General features: G+C 47.2%; 1 protein-coding gene across 1 annotated transcript in view; it reads left to right on the forward strand.

Moving 5' to 3' along the window:
• LOC144167192 (neprilysin-1-like) overlaps positions 1 to 20,208 on the forward strand; it is a 51,206-nt gene extending 30,998 nt beyond the window's left edge. The window contains exons 7-8 of the mRNA XM_077696540.1: positions 4,725 to 4,783; positions 20,037 to 20,208. Coding sequence (XP_077552666.1) covers positions 4,725 to 4,783; positions 20,037 to 20,139 — 162 coding nt within the window. The 3' untranslated portion in view covers positions 20,140 to 20,208. The remainder of the gene's footprint in view (positions 1 to 4,724; positions 4,784 to 20,036) is intronic.
• The last annotated feature ends 352 nt before the right edge of the window (positions 20,209 to 20,560 follow it).

Consider the following 20,560-nt stretch of genomic DNA (forward strand, 5'->3'; position numbering starts at 1 on the left):
TGGGAAGTGGTCACTCCCTAACGGGTTTTTGTCCACCTGCCACTCAATGAGTGGGAGAAGAACCGCAGAACCTATTGCCAAGTCTATGTGCGAGTAAGTGTTATGTGTGGTGTTATAGTATGTTGGTTGTTTGTTGTTAAACAGACACGCACCAGACGATACCAAGAACTGTTCAATTAAACGGCCACGGGCATCGGTTCTCCCAGAGCCCCAGAGTTTGTTGTGTGCATTTACATCTCCGACTAGGATGAAGGGTTCCGGAAGCTCGTCCACCAGGGACTCGAATTCCGAGGTAGACAGACGATAATCCGGGGGAATGTATAAAGAGCATATGGTAATCAGCCGACCGAAAATGATAACGCGGACAGCAACCGCCTCAAGGCTGGAGAGCAGTCTAACGGACTGGGAGGGGATCGATTTTCGGGTCACAATGGCAACCCCGCCAGATGAATGAGCAAAGACATCTCTATCTTTCCTAAAGACAGTGTATTGCCTCAGAAAGTTACTTTGCTTGGAGGCAAACAATACTAGATTGATGTTTATAAAGGAGTTCATATACATCATCTAAGTTTTTTATGAGACCCCTACAGTTCCATTGAACTATGTTCTCAACAGCAATTATGCGTCAAAAATAATAAATCAAAGTTTTTTTTTTTCAGATCAGTGAGTCTTGTTTAGGGCCTGTGATGCGAGGAGCTGGTTTTTTCCCACGGCCAAGAGTGCTGCGGCGCTCATTTCGTTCCTGAGGTGCAGGTTCAAATGCCAAAGTGTCCATATCCTCATCTGACACTTCAGGTGTCATCGAATTGGTACCCTTCCGTCGAAAACCGCGAGGAATGGTCCCTGAGGTGGCCTCAGCGTTCTCAGAGCCTGCGGTGCAGGAGGGGACGGGGTCTGTGTGGAGCCCCGACAGTTCGTGCTCTCAACGCCCTCGAGTGTTGTGGGGGCGAACGGAGCTGGACTGGAAGCAGAACCAGTCACAACAGCGTCCGTCCCCACGTCCTCCACGGGCTCCGCAGGGGTAGCGTTGGGGCGCTGGGCTGTGAGTGGCAGCCCGGCAGGATCAGGAACCACCAGGGACTCTGCTGTGGAGGCAGGAGGAGCTGGTGGCCGCTCAGAAGGGGTTAACGACAGCGACACATCAGCTAGGCTGCACTGTGTCGCTGTACTAACCAGACGTCGCCCCAACCCCCGGCGGGCGGCGTCTGCATAGGATGTGGCCGAAAACAACTTGTGCTTCTGGCGTGCCTCGGGGAAAGTTATGTTTTCAGTCACTTTGATATGAATGATCTCCTTTTCGTTCTTGAAAGATGGGCAAGATCGTGAGTATGCAGCATGTGCGCCACTGCAGTTCGCACATTTCAGAATTGTGTTTCGGCATTCTTCAGAGGTGTGATCATTTTCGCCGCATTTAGGACAGGTGAGCTTGCCACGGCAGGCTAGTGTTCCATGGCCGTAATGCTGACACTTGAAGCATCGCCTCGGGTTAGGTATGTAAGCGCGAACACGACAGCTAATAAAAGCTGCCTTCACTGTCTCAGGCAGGGTAGAGCTGGCGAAAGTAAGAATGATGTGTCGCGTCTTGATGTCTGCCCCGTCTCTTCTCATTACGATTCTACGAACCCCAACAACACCTTGGTCTCGCATTCCCTCAAGGAGATCAGCGTCTGTCTCATGCAGTAGTTCTTTGTCAGAAATGACACCTTGGACAGTGTTTAGAGTGCGATGCGGCGTGACGGTGGCAGCCAAGTTGGCAATTTTTTCTTGCTTCAGAAGGTTGTCGCTTTGGGGTTTTCGCATTACCTCAACAAGTAGGTCTCCGGAGGGCATCTTTTTGGCATTGTAATCTTTCCCAACAATGTTCTCAATGCACTTGGCAATGAAGAACACTGACAGGTCAGTGATTGGTGATTTGTCGTCGGTTGAGTGTACTACAAGGTACTTACTGAATGTTGCCTGGGGTGGTTCGATTCTCAGTGCTTCGGTGCGACCCCGTTTAGGAGGCCGATAGGGTTTTCTGAGCGGAGTAGGAAATGTAGCCATAAAACTTCGAGTGAATTCGGTGGCAAGGCCGGTCGCCCACCACCGAGCCCAACAAGGGAACGTGACTGTGCAGCACACGTTAACCGTACCTTGCCACTATAACCTTATGCTTGGACTCAAGGCTGACATCTTTGCACAAGGTTAACCCTCGCCACCTGGAAAAATGTAGAACAAGGAAGGAAGGAGATGACAGGACATAGTTAAGAAAGAGGATAGGAAAGAGAAAGAATAAAGAGGAGGACAGGAAAAGGCAACTGGCTGATTCCCCCCAGGGCGGGTCAGACCGGGGGCACCGTCTGTGAGAAGCAGGGGCCAAAGTGGTGTGTTGCCGCTGTCAGGAGGCCATGAAGGTCCAAAACAACCCTGGCGTTGGCTCAACCACCAGGATCAGACAACACCTCGTAGAACATTGCAAGCTCAATAGAGCAAAGAGACACACAAGTTACAAAAATAAACCACACTTTACTGACTCTCACAACAGATTAATCGATGTTGCCATAGCTAGATTACGGATAGCCCACAAGCACGCGACACTCTCCCACCTGCTGACTAGATCTCCAAGACCCCTGTGTAGCAGGTGTGGGGAGGGCCTATCCATAGTTCACATCCTAACTACAAGTAAAGCACTTGACACAGCGAGATGCACACATTTCCCTCAACTACACAGACAACCAAGTCCACCCTTTTGTTCTTAGCCCTGTCAAACTTTTACAACTCATTACTTATCATGCATTGATACAATCTGGACAATTACACCAGTCATCTTCATCGCCCCCATGTGATTTCAAGTTTATTTTTTGGTAAATGCTTCATATGTACTGTTACTTAACCCTCATAAAGCAGCTTTTCTAAGGCGCTATTCGCCCTTACTCAGCTTTGCGTCGTAGAAACCTATTATTCATCATGAACATTGCTTTTTGTTATTTAGCATGACATTTTCTCGGGAAATCATGGTTTTGAAAATGCCTAGTAGCCGATTCATGTTCACATTATAGCATGAAGGAAATGGCACTGAACGTACGCTGGTCGTACATGTTTACGAACCTCTCATGATTCTATGATAGGCGGCAGTCTTAATTCGTATTGTACTTTTCGTTTACAGCTGACAAAAGTTCACGAAATTTCTCTTTGGTAGAAATACGAGATTCGACAGTAGGCGCGGAGGGCCAACAAACGTTACTTGCTGCATACTGCGCACAGTGGCTGAAGGGACAGCGCAACAGGTTGAAATTACTACATCTGCAAAAACGCTATTCTGAAGCCGCAGCTAGTAACTTAGCTTTAGGTGCACCGCGCACTGTGGGGAAACATAACTGTAGCCAGCAGACGCTGTGGAGTCAGTAATTTTATGGTCTACAGGGCAAAACAAACCAAATAACATCCCGTATGTCTTCTACGCACAATAATTACTCACCTACTCAAAGTTTAACTAATAAATACTGGAACGTTTGCGAAATATAAAGATTTCTTGCCCAGAAATTTGCGGCGCACAAAGCTCTCATTAAGTCACCAGAAGGCGAAAGCTAGCGATTATCAAAAACATCGCTACTGTAGCACGTGTTTGCGACTCTTTCTTCGCTTTCGCTTCTTCGTCTTCTGACGCATACCACCCGGCTAGCAGACTGGCCGCAAAACATGCTGTCGCTTCCAAAGACTGAGAAGTTTTATCCGCATGGCGCTATCTGGCACGTCCCGACGAGTTTACCTGTCACGGGGCACGCATCGTGCTAATTCTGGTTTAGTGGTTTGGTTAGGTCACTTCACTGCGGCACCTGCTACAAGCGTTCAACTTCGAATTAGGGTATGTTTTTATTTATTTACTCGCTGTTTACCGCACTTACCCGATTCTAACGCGCACCTTTTTCCCGCGAAAATGGGCCGAAAAATTGCATGCGCCTTAGAATCAGATGCGAAACCGAAACTGCCGAAACAGCTGAAATTTCGTTCCACCCATCGCCTTCGCCATCTCAAGATGGCGCCAAAGCTTTTAGCAACAATTTTTTGGATATAGGCGCCTTGGCTTTTCTCGCGGCGTTCACACAAATCGTCAAATTATTCCACTTGCGTGCTTGATAACAGCAATGGCAGCAGCGGCAACGAAGGTGTGCCGCTTCCGCGGCTTACGAGCGGCTCCCACGCGTTCACAACGAGCGGTTGGCTGAAGCGCTTGCCTCTGGCGAAGCTCGCTGGATGGGCGTGCGAGGCGTGGGTCACGATCCCATCGAACATGGTTGAACGTTCGTTCAGAAGTGTGGCATCGCGAATGCGCTTGACGGGTGCGATGACGAGATGTTGCGGTCACCGGAAGGCGACAAGGAGCTCTCGGAGAGCGACGAGGAGTGAGATGAGTGAGATTACTTCGGGAAATAAATCGCCCGTTTCTCTCGCATTCGTTTTTCTTGCTTACAAAGTTCCTTGCGCGTAACAATCGGAGGTGCAAGTTTTTTGGTTTTTTGGTTTTTCGGTTTTTCGGTTTTTCGGTTTTTCGGTTTTTTGCCTGGAAAATCGGGTGCGCGTTAGAATCGAGGGCGCGTTAGAATAGGGTAATTACGGTACAGCGGTGGTCATTTGGTGCCATGTGTGTTGACGCCGACGAGGATACGTGCCGTCACACTTCGCCTTTGATAATACATCTAGGAGGTTTTCCATGGTAAATGAATACGTTTTTACAATTTTTTCAGAGCTACTGTGCAAGTGCTTCCCAAGCAAACCCTGATGTGAAGGCATTCCATGAAGACAGGTATCGTGGTCTTGATTGGGTTCTTGTTTATGTTTGTGTTGTACTAATGCACTTGTTTGTCTTTTAGAAGGGCACTTGCGATACGCCAAACAGAAAAGACGAAATGAAGTTGAGGTTGAAAAGGTTGTTGTGGTCGCGCATCTAAGTGTATATGTCTGAGGCAAGTTAGAACTAAAGAACGCTGACAAAAGGAAACTCCAATCACGCATCGTGGTTATAGTGAACTAGAATACTTGGGTAGTGGAAAAAGCGGCCGCCTCCGAGTGAGGCACTTAGTGTCAACCCCACAAGGTGGCGGTGGCGTGCCCCGCCCGAGCGCTTTTTCGCCTCGGGAAGCGGTGGGAAGGCGTGCGTCAGGCAGTCTTCGAGGAGCTACAGTTCTTTTTTCGTGTCCAAATAGTAGAGAAGGCTATTACTGTACCAAGGTTTTTATGGGAAAGGTACCTACGTTGTGTATTTACTGTTTGCTCCTTTTTTCATCACATTTGGCCAACCCAGCAGACCGCGCACGCCGTGCTCAATCTAGGCTAGCGTGTGGATACTTTTTTCTTTGTTGTTTGATGGTTTTTCTATCGTGTTGTGTCAACTGATGATGATGATGATGGTTAGAGTTTTTTGGCGCAAGGCCAGCTGGGGCAAAGAGCGCCAAACAAAAGTATCTATAATAAAATAGTGGCTACTAAAGCCAAAAGAACAATAAAATCAATTAACGGCAATGGTGATGGCTGGTGTATAGGGCCAGATATGATTATGCGTGATAGGAGATGAGGTTTAAAAACTTCACGTCTGACAAGTACTCAAACACACGTTTCACGGAAAACATGGCATCGTCACCTAGAAACAGCGATGGATGTAGTGGGATATGTTGTCTGTAGAGTTCTCTGAAGTGTTTGTGACGTGTTGTGTGAAGTGCCTTGCATGTGATTAGTATGTGCACCACGGATAGGGCATCTCCGCACCTGCTGCACTGGGGTCTAGACGATCCCGTCAGCAGATACGAGTGCGTCGCATGGGTGTGCCCTATCCGCAGCCTACCCAAGGCGATGTCCGTGTGTCTGTTGCGCGAGTCAGCTGTGTACCGTCCCAAGTGTGGCTTTATTACATGTAGTTTGTTGTCTGTCTGTTCATTCCAGTGTGTTTGCCATGTTCTGCGCAGGTGTTGTCTGATGTGTGGCTTGAGGTCTGTGTAGGGTACCGTTGTAATGTCCACAGTGTTCCTGAGTGCAGCAGCACCGGCCCTCTCGTCTGCCAACTCGTTCCCAGCGATCCCTGCATGTCCTGGGACCCAGCAGAGGACCAGCTTATGCTTCTTTGCATACACGGACATGATAGTGTTAAATACAAGATTAACTATGTGGTTTTTCGGGGGTGTATGCGATGACAGAGCGCGAACAACACTCAAGGAATCTGTGTAGATGATAGACTTTGGAATTTGATTTTCAAGTATGTGCCGTACAATCAGCAAAATCCCATACGCCTCTGCTGAAAAAATTGTCGTGTGGACGCTCATGGTTCTGGCTGCACAGAAATTCGGACCATGAGCAGCGCAGGAGACCATAGTGGAGGTTTTAGACGCGTCACTGTAAAATTCTGCAAGTGGGTATTTAAACTGCAGAGACAGAAAGTGCTGCAGTATTGCAGCCTGCGGTACCCGATTTTTGTCAAGTTTCATAAAAGAAAGGTCGCACGACACAGGACGAACTTGCCAAGGCGGTAAACTGTTTGAAAGGGATGACCTGTACACATCCAAAAACAAAGCACTGAGATCCGAGGCTCGCTCTTTCACTCTAAGTGAAAAGGGCAGAGGAACGGATGGGCGATTTACAAAGAGCAGAGATGTGGATGTGTCGTTAAAGACAGGATAAAAAGGATGATTATTCAGCGATGAAATTTTAAAAGCATAAAGCAAGTCCATGTATGTTCGTTGGTTCTCAAGGCTCCACTTATTACACTCAACATAAAGACTCTCAGCAGGGCTAGTGCGAAAAGCACCCGACGAAAGACGAAGGCCCAGGTGTAGAACTGGGTCAAGAATTCGCAAGGCTGTCTTAGTCGCCGACCCATACACCACACTGCCATAGTCCAAACGAGACCCAACCAAAGCAGTATACAAGCGAAGCAAGAGTTCTTTGTCGGAACCATAGGATTGGTGGGAGAGAACCTTAAGTATATTCATTGTTTTGAGACATTTATTTTTAAGTTCCTTAATGTGGGGAATGAATGTGAGTTTGTGATCAAACACCACACCTAAGAACTTGTGCTCCTTGTTCACAGGAAGCGACATGCCATTAAGAGTAATGTCTGGGTCCGGATGGACCCCGCGCTTCCTGGAGAACACAACGCAGGAGCTTTTTGCAGGATTCAATTTAAACCCATTCTTGTCTGCCCAGCCGGCAAGCTTCTTGACGCCGAGCTGGACTTGACGTTCGCAGATGGACATATTACATGATTTAAAAGATATCTGTACGTCATCTACATACATGGAGTAAGAAATTGTAGGCGGCAGTGCCTTCCCAAGGGAGTTCATTTTTACTATGAAGAGAGTGCAGCTTAGAACTCCGCCTTGCGGCACGCCATTTTCTTGCACGTGTACCTTTGACAGTGCAGAGCCAACTCTGACGCGAAAGGTTCTCTCAGACAAATAGCTAGCAAGGGTGTTAAACATATTACCAGAAACACCGAATGACTTCAGGTCAGTAAGGATCCCATAACGCCACGCGGTGTCATAGGCCTTTTCTAGGTCGAAAAACACAGTTAAACAGAACTGTTTATGCACGAAGGCATCCTTAATATACGACTCTAGTGCCACAAGTTGATCATTCGTGGATCGCCCCGCCCTGAAGCCTGCCTGGCAGCTCTCGAGAAGGCCGTTATACTCCAAAAAGTACACGAGCCTCCGGTTTATCATCTTCTCGAGAAGCTTGCACAGGCAGCTGGTCAGGGCAATGGGTCGATAGCTAGCGGGAGAAGAAGGGTCCTTCCCTTCTTTCAAGAATGCTACAACTATGGCATCCCTCCAAGACTTTGGAATGTGCCCCGAAAGCCATATCTTGTTGAAAAGGTGAAGAAGTGTTACAAGAGTGTCTGTGTGTAAGTTCTGTATCATTGTATATGTAATGTTGTCTGGGCCTGGAGCTGAGGGTTTACACGTGCTCAGAGCACCCCTCAGCTCATGAAGCGTGAACTCGGAGTTATAAGAGGTGGCTGACCTGTCATTGTCATGTAAAGGTTTCTTTTCGGCCACGAGTTTGTGTTTCATGAATGTGTTTGTGTAGTGTGCTGCACTAGAAACGTGTTGGAAGTGTTGTGCGAGTGTGTGAGCCTGGTGTTCGAGTGTGTCCCCTGTTGTACTGACCAGAGGCAGGCTGTGTGTTTGATGTCCCTTGAGTTTGCGTATTCGTGTCCATACTTTCCGTGTGTCTGTGTAGGAGTTAATTGATGTTATGAATGTACGCCAACTCTCTCGTTTTGCCTCACGGCGCACACGTTTTCCTAACGCCTTGGCCCGTTTGAACAAGAGGAGGTTACTCGACGTGGGGTACCGGCGAAGGATACCCCACGCCTTGTTCTGGGCCTCTCGCGCCCGCCTACAGTCCTCATTCCACCACGGCCTCCGCTGGTTGCGCGGGGCAACAGAGGCGTGGGGAATGGACTTTTCGGCGGCGTCGAGGATGTGCGCCGTGAGGAGTTGGGTAGCTTCTTCAACGTGTAGGTGTCCTATGGATGTGTGGTGTAGTTTGGATGTCTCTGTAAATGTGTTCCAGTTAGCTCGTGCTTCATTGAACCTATTATGGGAAGATGGACTGCTCGGGCCTTTACCTATATACGTTAATGAAGTGGGGAAATGGTCACTGCCATATGGGTCCGTGCCCACACCCCACTCGAGAAGAGGAAAGAGAACTGCGGAGCCAATAGCCAAGTCAAGACATGAGTATGTGTTGTGACCTATGTTATGGTATGTAGGCTGTTTATTGTTGAAAAGGCATGCTCCAGAGGATGTAAGAAACCTCTCTATCAGGCGACCTCGGGCATCCGTACGAGAAGAGCCCCAAAGAGAATTGTGAGCATTAAGGTCGCCTGTTAGAATGTATGGTTCGGGCAGCTGGTCAACCAGCGCCTCGAAGTCAGAACTCAAAAGTGTAACATCAGGAGGAATGTATATGGAGCATACCGTTATCAACCTATTAAATATTATTAAGCGTATTGCTACAGCCTCAAGGATAGTGTTCAAGGTGACAGGGTGGCATGCTAAGGATTTCCGGACGATTATGGCCACACCGCCAGAAGAGTGTGTGCAGCCATCCCTGTCTTTCCTGTATACCAGGTAACTATTCAAGAAATTTGATTGTTTAGAATTCAAATGTGTTTCCTGAACACACATTACACTTGGCTGATTGGTATGCAGAATCTCATACACGTCGTCAAGATTATTCAGAAGGCCTCTGCAGTTCCATTGTACAATATTTTCTCTTCCCATTATTTAGTGTGAGAGCTACTGGAGTGTGTATGTTTATGTGTCGTCTTTCGGGGCTGTGACTCTTGGATTGGGCTTTTTGGGCGGCCTATCTGTAGGTTTGGACGTCGGAGGCCGCTCCTTGCGCTGCGTTGCAGGCAAGAACGGCACGACGTCCATCTCGTCGTCCGATGTCCTGGGTGTGCCCGTGGAACCGGGCCCCCCGGACTTGGCCCCCCTTCGGGGGCCCTTCGTTTGACCCGCCACCGCCGGTGGTGTCGGCGGCACCAGAAGTGGCACGGGCGGTGCGGTGGCGGTGGGAGCCGGTGCGGGGCTCGTGGTGTCCATGGCACACTCCAACGCACTGGAGGATGGGGAGGCACGGACGGGAGCGGCACCGGCCCCGAGAGAAGAGGTTGCCACCACAACCGCTGCTGCCTGAGCAAGCGGCGTGGTGGCGGGTTGGGCTACCAGAGGCAACCCAGGGGGGGGCGGGGGCGGGACCAAGTCCGACTCTCGGTACTGGGTCCCCGCCGAAACAAGACGCCGCTCCGCCCCCCGGCGAGCTGCGTCGGCGTACCTCCCCAGAGGGAAAGAGGCGAACCTCTTCCGCGCCTCTGGGAAGGTGATGTTTTCGTTGACTTTCAAGGCAATTATCTGTTTTTCCTGTTTGAACTTTTCACAGCTCCTAGAATAGGCAGCGTGTGGTCCCTGACAGTTCGCACAGGTGAAGTTCTCGGATTTACAATTGTCTGTTAGATGATCATGTGCTGAACATTTTGCGCACGTCAATTTACCACGACAAGAGGTTGTGCCGTGCCCAAACCGCTGACACTTGAAACAGCGGCGTGGGTTCGGCACGTAGGGTCGGATTGGACATCTCAAGAAACCTGCGTTGACCGACTCAGGAAGGTTAGAGCGGTCAAGTGTCAAGATTATGTGCTTTGTTGGAATTATTTCATCATTTCGACGTATGGTGATTCGCCTCACCGCTGTCACGCCCTGATCTCGGAGGCCCTCGAGCAGATCTGCTTCAGTCTCATTCATTAGATCCCGATCAGAGATCACGCCCTGGCAGCTATTGAGGCTGCGATGGGGCGTGATCTTGATGTCAACATCTACCATGCGTGTTTGCTTGAGGAGGTTGGAGGATTGTTGTTTGTTCTCTACTTCTATCAAAACTTCTCCCGTTGTGAGTTTCTTAGCCTTGTACGACTTTCCGATAAGGCTTTCAAGAAACTTGGATATTAGAAACACTGACTGGGAAGTGATGGGCTTTGCCTTGTCAACAGATTCCATGATCAAAAACCGCGAGAAATTATCAGGCTTTGGTGAAGAGATCGCTTGCAAAGGAGGAAAAGAAACTTCGGTGCGGCCCCTTTTCGGGGGCCGATCACGTTTTGGGGGGGGTTTGGAAAATGCCATGTGATACATTGGAAAGCAGGGAGACGGGGGTACTTTCTCCTTTGACCTTACCCTGGTAGTCAAAGAGGTCCCGGAGCTCCCTGCCTGGTAGACAGGCAGGGAGCCCATCGGCCGGAGCTTGACCAAGGCTCCGACGGCCACCGTTAAAGGTTTCTACCCTTCACCTTAAAAACACATCACCACGGTAGGGCACAGCTTATGTTGGGGGGCTCGGGGTCCGCGGTATCGCCAGTACCGTCACCAAGATTACTCAAGGTGCCCCGTGCGGGGGTGTTGTGTCAACTGAGGAATGAGCGGGGTGCCTAAAGCTTTCTGCTTAGGGTCAATGTTTCGGCTTTTTTTCTTCATTTTTTGCTGATTTTCTATCAAGTTCTGCATACCGAGCAAACAGCGTCGTGCATGCGCAAACATTTACGTTGTTTTTTTTACAAATTGTACCCACTAAGCCCACATGACAGATGTCTTAAAACTTCAGTCGTGTCAACGGAAAGCGTGCAAATACAGGATTCGTGACCGCAATTCTCAGAAAAGCACCAAGCCACACAGTATCATTTTACTGCGCGGTCATTTTAAAACTGCATACTCTTTCGCACACTGTACACCGATAAACATAAAATAATTATACCTTATTTACATTTAATTATTTACATCCACGTTACAAACAATTAAAACAAAGAACCAGGAACATTGAAACAATTGTGGTTCCTGCGAGGCTCCTTTTACAATTTCCCAAACCCATATCATGTGCAGCTGCTAGCGGTGTTGTTTTTCTGTAAAGATCATGTGCACCGACTCAATAGTGGGAAGATAATGTCATTGTGTCATCTGTTTATTGTTCGCTTTCCATACTGTGAATAATTACCACATGTGTGCGCTCAACCACGCATGTCCAACGAAAGTGTGGAGCGCTTAACTATAGCAGACTATAGGAACACGAAGGGAAAAGCAAAACCGAAACCACATGTGAGTCGAAATGCAAGTGCGAAATAGAAGCTCGGTGCGCTTGAAGCAAGAACAGGTACGAATCAGTACCACACGAAAGCGTCAACTCACGGGAGCGCGCGAGCAACGCGAAACGAGTCCGGGTAATGCTCGCAAACGCAGCGCGTGTGAGAAAACATCCAAAACAACGGAGAACGGAAGCAAATAAATAACGCAACCCGCAGCCTTCATTTTCGACTGTATTCGAGGGGCGTCAGTTCTATTGCAGTGTATATTCATCCCTGGTGCGGCGAATGCGCGTTGCAATAGCTTTGCGAATGGTATTAGTAAGGTAGCAAGGTTCTTATGGGAAAAGTACAGCTATGCCGTGCGCATGTACTATTTGTTCGTTTTTTCAGCCCATTTGGCGAACCAAGCAGACCGCGTGTGTCGTGCTTTAGTGATCGAGGCTAGCGTCTGGATACTGTTTCTTCATTGTTTGCTAATGTTTCTGTCGCATTTTATCAGCCACGGAAACAGCATGGTGCGTTAGACAGGTCGACTTACGCACATTTCCGTTTTTTTTTTGATCACGCAAGAGCACTGCGCAAGCCACAATTCCTAGGCCCGGCCCGAACCCGACCAATTTTTAAATATAAGCTCGAGCACCGCCCGTACAAGGCAAAATTTAATAAAATAAATTTGAGCACGTCGGACTGTTTTGAAATATCAGCCCGCGTTCGAAAGACTACAAACATGAGTCCGAAAAAATTTGGCCTGTTCAACCTGATAACGTAACCATAGATCGAGTATATTGGACATCTAATTTTTAAACTTGTACCGAGCTTTTGTAAATATATATCCGGGCACAGAAAAAGGAATTTTGGAGAATATTGACGAAATATATTTTTAACAGAGCTCCAGTGAATTGGCGCTTCGATTTTTTTTTCATTTCACCTAATTCAATGAGCTAACGTTTTGGTATCAACAATCCCGAATTTGCGGCGCATGACTGCCGGGCTTCAGACACTGCATGCATGCGCCCGGGCCAGCACGACACGAAAAAAAATTGTTGAAGGCCGTGCCCCGCTCGGTTCCGAGAAAATGCGTCCCACCTTGCCCGGGTCATTTCAGTGCACTAATCCACACAATACACGCGATATGCTTTTAATAACTTCGCTCAGGGCAGCGAGAACGATCAACATTTAAAACTGTAATTCTCAGAAAAGCACCACATGGTGCAATTTATAAAGGGATCATTTTATAACTGTAGTTCAGTGGTACGCTGGCAATTCATTAACATAAAACAATTACCATATTACGAATGCACAAGTTCATTAAAATGGTGCCCACGTCTTGCAGACGCAAGATATTATGAAAAAGTTAGGAATTCAACAAATAAAAGCAGGGTAAAACAAATCGCAAATATGAAATCTTTGTAGCAATCACATAAATGTATTAGGGGTATAATCCCACAACACGCTATTGCACTATTCTTTCAAACCGCATGGGCCATGGCCCTTCGGAAATATGAGACCGCCGCAAGCATATATGTCCTCTCTAAATTACAAACAAAAAAAGAAACAAGAACATTTAAAGATCACCGTAGTGCAAGCTAGGCTGCTCTTGCAAATTAGACAAACAAAAATATCATGTACAGCGGCTTAAGAAACATCAAAACCGAGCGTGGACCACTTAGCAGCAGCATAGCGGCAAGGCGCGCCGCCTCGAGATCTCCTCGGGCGGGCACACCAGCGCCACGCACGGCGGTTAACGTGTTCGCCTTCAAGGGCGCTATGGGAAGAAGGCGGCACTTTTTCCACTACCCAAGTATTCTAGTTCACTATATCGTGGCTTGCGATATGGATCGCCGATCCTGCAGTTGAGTACACCAGAGTAATAGACCACGACTCCGGTTTTTTGCTGTGATCGGGGGGGGTAGGGGGGGGGGCGGCGGAGTACATGCTGCTGTGTTCCTTTGCTAATCTAGAAGATGCACAACTCTAGATGAAAGCAAGCATTAAAATGCATAAAGGGCGCCCTATCTATAACCGCTTCGTGAGTTCTAGTTCAAAACGCAAACGTGAGCTTTACAGGCAGTGCGGTAGCTTAGTAGCTAAGGCGTTTTTCTGGGCCCAAGAACGCGGGTTTGGTTCCCGGCCGCGGCGGCCGTTTTTATGATTCAGGCAAAAAGCAACGACGCTCATGGGTCGGGATTTTGGTGCATGGTACAAAGGGTAATAAAAACACCGGCCAAAAATATATGCCATGAAATAAAAGACGTTTCGACTCTCACACGGGAGCCTTGTTCACAATGAATAATTGTGAGCACGGGTGTCCTGTGGGAACCGAATAGCCTTTTGTTTTACGAAATATATGTCGGTCGTTGTTTTTATACCCTGTTGTATCATGACCCACCTCGACCAGACGGGCTTCCGTCCAAACATAGATTTAATTTTTATGCCGAACGGCGCACAAGGCTGCCCGGGAGTGTCTACTAAATCCTCCCACGGTTCTCGACACCACTTCAGCACAATCTGACCCACCGAACAGATCTGAAGAACACTGGCGACAAAAACTTCGTCAAGCTAGAGCCCTCAGCCGCCACCGGCTAGCCGAGGCCTCACCACCTGGTTTCCTCGCACCACTAAAGACCCTTCCTAGAACAGGAGACGTCTTCGCCAGCAAAGTTTATGCCAACTCGGCCAATACCCCTGATGCGATTTCGAAGTGGACGAACGCAAGGCGTCCCTCCTTACTCAGGTGCCCCCACTGCGGCAGCAACGAAACACCCAACTTGTTCCACCTTATTTGGTCATGTGCAGCCTTTTCAGACGGTCGTGCGCAGTTGGTCACAAGCGCCACGGTTCCGAAGTCGGCGTTAGAGCATGTCGAATATGTTCGGGACAACCCCGAAATCTTAGAAAAAATCACAGACTTTGCCCTAAAAAATGGTCTCTATAAGACGGTTTAATGGCTGACCGACCACATGTTGAAGTTCACCAGTCACAAATGAACACTGGTGCGCATCCATCTTGCCCCACCAACGGTAATGTGTCATCAAGAACTATGCCGGACACCCCCTCCCCTCAGGGGAAGGCCAGTGTGTGTGCTTTGCTTCAACCGGACCTTGAGACACAGCTACAGTGATAGCTGCAGTGAGGCGTGAACATTACGTAGATGTACTACAACAAGTTAGTGTTGCCTTTCCCAATCCGCTTTCCCATTCCCTACCCATAGGGCTTTATAGCCTTCTCTCTGCAATAAATTCATTCAGTCATTCATTCTGCATATTAAACACCCCTAGGTGATCGAAACTAATGATCCGGAGCCCTGCACTACGGCGCGCATGATAGCTCACCTGTAGCTTCGGCGCGTTAAGGGCCAAAAACGTCAGTTTGGAAATTCAGCTACAACATTAGATAATTTCTTGTTTTTAATTTTAATTTCTGCAAATAATGTCACTCATGTTGTCCAAAGAACGCACATACAGAGTTGAATGAGGAAAAGTCTTCATAGTTCCCTCTAATATTTAAGAAAAGCATGAGGGTTTGGTATTTGCGATGTAGGCTTGCGCTGTGCTTTGGCTGTGTAATGATTACCATTTACAAGACTATACATGTGTTAGTACGAAAATTCTTTGGAAAATTAGTTGTGATAAAATAGTTTCTGTAACGCGAGGCCAATGTACCTGTCATAAAGAGTAATTTGACGTAGAGAATATTTTGATGTGCTTGCACCTTGCTCACCGTAATACCAGAAACGTAATTATCGTTCAACTGGTGTGTTTTACCGTTGCAAAATTTTGTATTCCGGCGGGCGACTTTATCTACTTCCTTGTAGAACTTATCCAAGATAAAAATAAATGAAGCCTTCGTAATATGGAGTTGGAGAGGAAGCACGCAAACCGAGGAAACTAAGGACGGAAGGATAATACCCTCCTTGTTGGGGCGGAGTAGCGCTTCTGAACAAAAGCGGTGCTGACTCTCGGTACTTCAAAATCCTCAAGATGTTTACATGCCAGTTGGTGCCAGGGTAACTTAACACACTGACATAAAATTTTGAAGCGCACCTACCGTCATTGCACTAAAGCGAAGGGCGCCGTACACCACCAAGGATAGTATGTAGGAGACCTGTCTTGGTCGCTTGTCGAGTGGCTTGTTTACTCAATATGGTTCGTTGCATAAGAAGGGAAAAGAAGACAGCTGCACTCAATACGAGTGACGGGACTGTCACCATGTTTCTTCTTGCCTCAGTATCTTACTTTGTTGTCGAGTTTACATTCTTTTTCTTCCTTAATAATTTGTCGCGGGCAGAGAGAAATGGATTCACCTCACACCTACCAACGATGTATCTGAGGTTTTGTGTGACGCCTTGAATAACAGTAACATGAACCTTTCTATTTTGACACCTCTTGTCACTTCCAGAAGGCTGCCGGTGGTCAAAACAATCAGTTTCATTTCTTTCACCAAATACTCGGCGACATATGTGGGCACGTAGGGAAATCAACAATATTCAGGCGTTATGTTTTCTTTTAAGAACTGTATTAAGCTTTCACGATTTAGGCACGGTCTTGTATAACATAACTCTAATTAGAGCAGATTTGAAAGGCCACTTTCATGGTAATACGCGTTAGGTAGTGAATTTTACTTGTCTTACGGTTTCCTGTGCCGGAAAAATGGGTTCTTGCACTGCCTACGGAAGGGCTGCGTTCTTTCTTGTTGCTAATTTACAAGAAACTCCGCATGGAACAACGAATTCAGAGTGTCGGCTGCGTGGCCGGGAATTGAGGCCGCGTCCTTTTCCTCAGTAGCGCAATGCCTTAACCACCCAGTCACCCGGTTGTGTTTCCCACCCTACTGGTACCGGCAAAAACATTGGGTCACTCAACTAAAATAGGGACAAAGAATCAACGCCAGTCTCTCGGATATCAAGGAAGGCCTTGATTACAAGAATAAACGAAGTAAACCTAAATCCAGTCATCATCATCATTATCAGCCTGGTTGTGGTGACTGTAGGGCGAAGGCCTCTGCTAAACATATGCAGACACATATATCGAGTGCAAGATAAGTCCGCCATTTCTTTCCAAATTTCCTCCGTTTTCCCATTTAAATTTCCCCGTTCTGCCACGGCAATAAACAGTAAACACAACATGGGTCAGCCAATGACTTGATGGAGGGATAAGCTACGAATCCCAGTATTTATAATATCTAATCATGGGAAAATTTCAAAGTACTTTTCAATTTCCCGTGGTTGTGTTTTCTGCGCAAGCTTCGTTTTGAAAACGAGGGAGGCTTCCACGCGGCAACGTTAAAAATCAGCCTAAACGAGGTAAGGTTGTCCTCCCAGAGAAGAGTCTAGTATGAATGCTCGGCGTGGCTCTAGAGTAAGGCAGCAGAGCTGAATTCACAATCGCCAAAAAGATTGAGAAAACCTTTAACTGGCCACATCATAAATCTGCTATCGTAGAAAACAGCAGGATAGAAAAAAAGAAAAACTAAGACCCATACAGGCACTGATCATAAACCGGATATTATAGAGCTATACCGTAGCACAAATTTACCCGCACGGGAGAAAATCAAACTAACAGCATCATGAGGACCGCATATAAGGTAGTCCTAAACTCGTAATTGTGACCGTGAGACGAACTGACAATAGGTGGACGACGAGAGGAACAAAATGAACCGCTATTGGACGGTACCTAGAAGAAAGGAAGCCCTTGTACTCAATGAAGCTATGAAATAACTTTATTCGGGGAGAAACCATGACTCAGGCAGCGCCGGACTAGAGCGGTCAAGGTCAATGGGAGAGGCCTTCCTTCTGTAGTCAACTGAAAAATGATGTCGATGATGATGACGATGAATAGGCTCTCAAATGTTGTCTTCATAACGCTTTTGAAGAAATCACAGAAACCACTTTCCTAGCACCAAGTCAGGAAATGGGAAAAGAACATCGGGACGGGCTACACTTCTGAAAAGACGCGACGGCGCGCCATGACAGATATGTCCCCGATCCAGCTAATAATAATGTCCCAGCATCAAAATGTCCCCGAATCAGCGTAATAGCTCTCTTCTATCAAACACAGGAGTTCAAACCTACACAAGAGCACCCGATATGGCAGGAGCAAGTTCATTTGAGGAAAGGTCCAAAATAATGAGACCACAATATACACCGACTCCAGCATATACAAAATTACTACTAGGCAGTAGTACTCGTAGTTGCCTACTTAGGCCTTCTACGTACACGGCCGTTCTACGTAAATGGAACAAAGATACGGAAGTTGGAGACATCTTCTTGGCAATTCGACAAGCGGAAGTATCGAATGGAAGCTTAAACCACATTACAGACTCCCAAAGTTCATTGAAGTGTTTTGTGCCAGCAGAATACGCCTAAATGTTTCGGTAAGATACTCACTTACACAATTCAAAAAGTTGTCTCCTGGACACGCGGACACAAGACCCTGGCATAGAAAGACACACCGACCAAGGGGAACGCAAACCCACATACCGTGCTCCTGGCGACCACGACTATTGCACTCCCCTCCAAGAAAAGCGGCATGAACGTTTCCTCATCCTACAACTAAGAACCAAAATTTCCCCCTTGCTTCCACTGGGTCTCAACGCCGAAGAATCGCAAACTCTGTAGAGGATAAACCAACACAAGCATCTACAAATGTGTTGGCGATGATGTTCGGTAGGAACATCACGCCTTATCTTAAAACTCTTCTAAAATAGGGGGAACATCTACTTTCTTCCTCCAAACCTTGCCATGTGCAAATGTATCGTCAAAGGAGTACGTATAACGTATGTATGGTCAAACATTACGTATTCCACGTCTATCGAGGCATGGAGGCAGCTTTTATCAGCTCGTTACCTCAAAATACGCCCAATTTGACAAGAGGGCAAGGGAGCAAGCTGCTGCATACGGCGCCCTGAAGTTTCCACCCTCGAGCTTCATACTATGGGTTTCTCTCTTTTCCTAAACTCCAGCAATTTCTTCTGTAGCAGACATCTCTTTCTGTACCGCTCTGTCTTCGCAAAAGTGAAAAGGTGCAGTCCTGCATGCACATCAGACCGTAAACACTATGAGGCACTGACATTGTCACTTTCTCAATCAAACTGACCAACACTCCGCAGCCGCAATCTTTGACGCTAACATCTCAAGCCACGGAAGCGCAGAGGGCCTTTGTCTATCATGGGACACAGGGATTAGAAACCCTCTCTGCTAGTCTTTCTCTCTTCGCTTACCTTCAGTGCTCATGAAGATTAGATCGCAAATACAGAAACTGCGGTTGAAAATGCTCCCTGGCAGTCGAACGCTATCGCCTCTTACATCTTAAGACCCAAAGGTAGATGTCACCTGCAACTTTTTTTATGACCGTTCGGCTTGGTCATTCACAATGTTATAGGCACATACGGGCTATTAAACCAGACGTTTTTGGCTTGGGGTGCAGTTAGCACACCCAAATTATTCCTGTATGCCTCCTCAGATGCAATTGTGTCGCATCAAAAACGTCGCCATTGGGTGTTTTCTGTTGCACCACTCTCCCCGTATCTATCCTTTTCTTCAAATTCCCCCCTGAAACCTTGCATATATGCTGTAAGCGTAAACGATCTTTTTGATGTGTGTAGATAACATGCTGGACTACACTTGTAGGCAGCACTACGCGTTTGTGCCTTGCGCTTATAAGTAAAAGCCGACACCTGTTAAGTGCATCAGTTTAGATTCCTGTGTTCGAATCCCCGACCCAAATGCCGCCGATTTGCTTTCATTTGTTTTATTCTTTTTGGCCTGTCGGCAATTTTGGAACCACCGCTGCGCCACTCTGACATTTCATTTTCGCGATTGGGGCAAAGAATACTTCGGTAAGTCGCCTAGTTCATTTTGTGATTCACAGCGTGCAAATGCACGCTGGACTGTTTATGGCACAAATTTTCCCCCATGAACATGAAAGAAAGGACAGTAACAGAGGCTAGATATGCAGATAACGGCTAGTTAAATTATTTCTAAATATACTGATACGTGCAAGAATAGAGGTCTCTATACAGTCATTTTCAGAAGAAAAGGAACATAAAAATCAGGAGGAATTAGTTACTTGCTCAGGTGTATTGAGAAGGAACATGCCCTGGGCCAAATTGACCAACGCGAAGTGGTTCGTCACCTGTTCTGAGGTCAGCCAAACTCGCCAGGATGCAAGAGGAAGATTTGAAAAATAAAAGGACTCAGGCGCGCAGGTTAGCTATGATATGGCAACGTGTACAGGGCATTTGGTTTGTTTTTAGGTATTCAGGGTGAATAAGCTGCTGTGGCGTTTTTAGGGAACTTTGAGTGCCAACAAAAAGCTATTATGGCGGGCGGACTTTCTCCCAGTAGGGATTGTGACATGTTGTAGCCCAGCAACCTTGCATTCCTCCAGGAAATGTTACTCGGCTCTTTTTATGCTCATGTTTGCAGGGTGAACGTGCCCTTGATGAATATGCCAGAGTTCGCAGATGCTTACAATTGTGCGGACGGCAAGAAAATGAAGCCTGCCCAGAGATGCTTCTTCTGGAAGTGAATGCTCCGGGAACTGTCCAGTTGCAGTGGCAATTTTTTAAGCGTGTTAGCAACATAATAAAACGGTTTATTTAGGGATTTAAACTGTAATAAGAGTGTAGAGTGTTTCCGAAATAAACGCTTCTGTGTTTATTCCTCAGGAAGAATGAGTTAGAGAGAAACAAATGGTAACGGACTGTCGAACGGATTGGTTGCAGTTGGATCTCTGCATGCTGCTTGTGGCGTTAAGTTTTCCACATGCACTTGTGCTGTTTTGATCGCTTCTCTGTGTCTAAATAGGTACAAGCTTGGAAATTCCGTTTTCGAAAGCAGAACATCTTATAACATTGTTTACATGTCGTGCTGTTTCCACATACTGCCCTACGAGATGCCCAGCCAGCCTTAATTGCAAAAACAATGCTTCAAAGTTGAGGGGGGAAGGC

This window comes from Haemaphysalis longicornis, unplaced genomic scaffold, assembly GCF_048455015.1.
Source record: "Haemaphysalis longicornis isolate Haplotype H1 unplaced genomic scaffold, Haemaphysalis longicornis Haplotype H1 scaffold_2, whole genome shotgun sequence".
Classification (NCBI taxonomy): Eukaryota; Metazoa; Arthropoda; class Arachnida; order Ixodida; family Ixodidae; genus Haemaphysalis; species Haemaphysalis longicornis.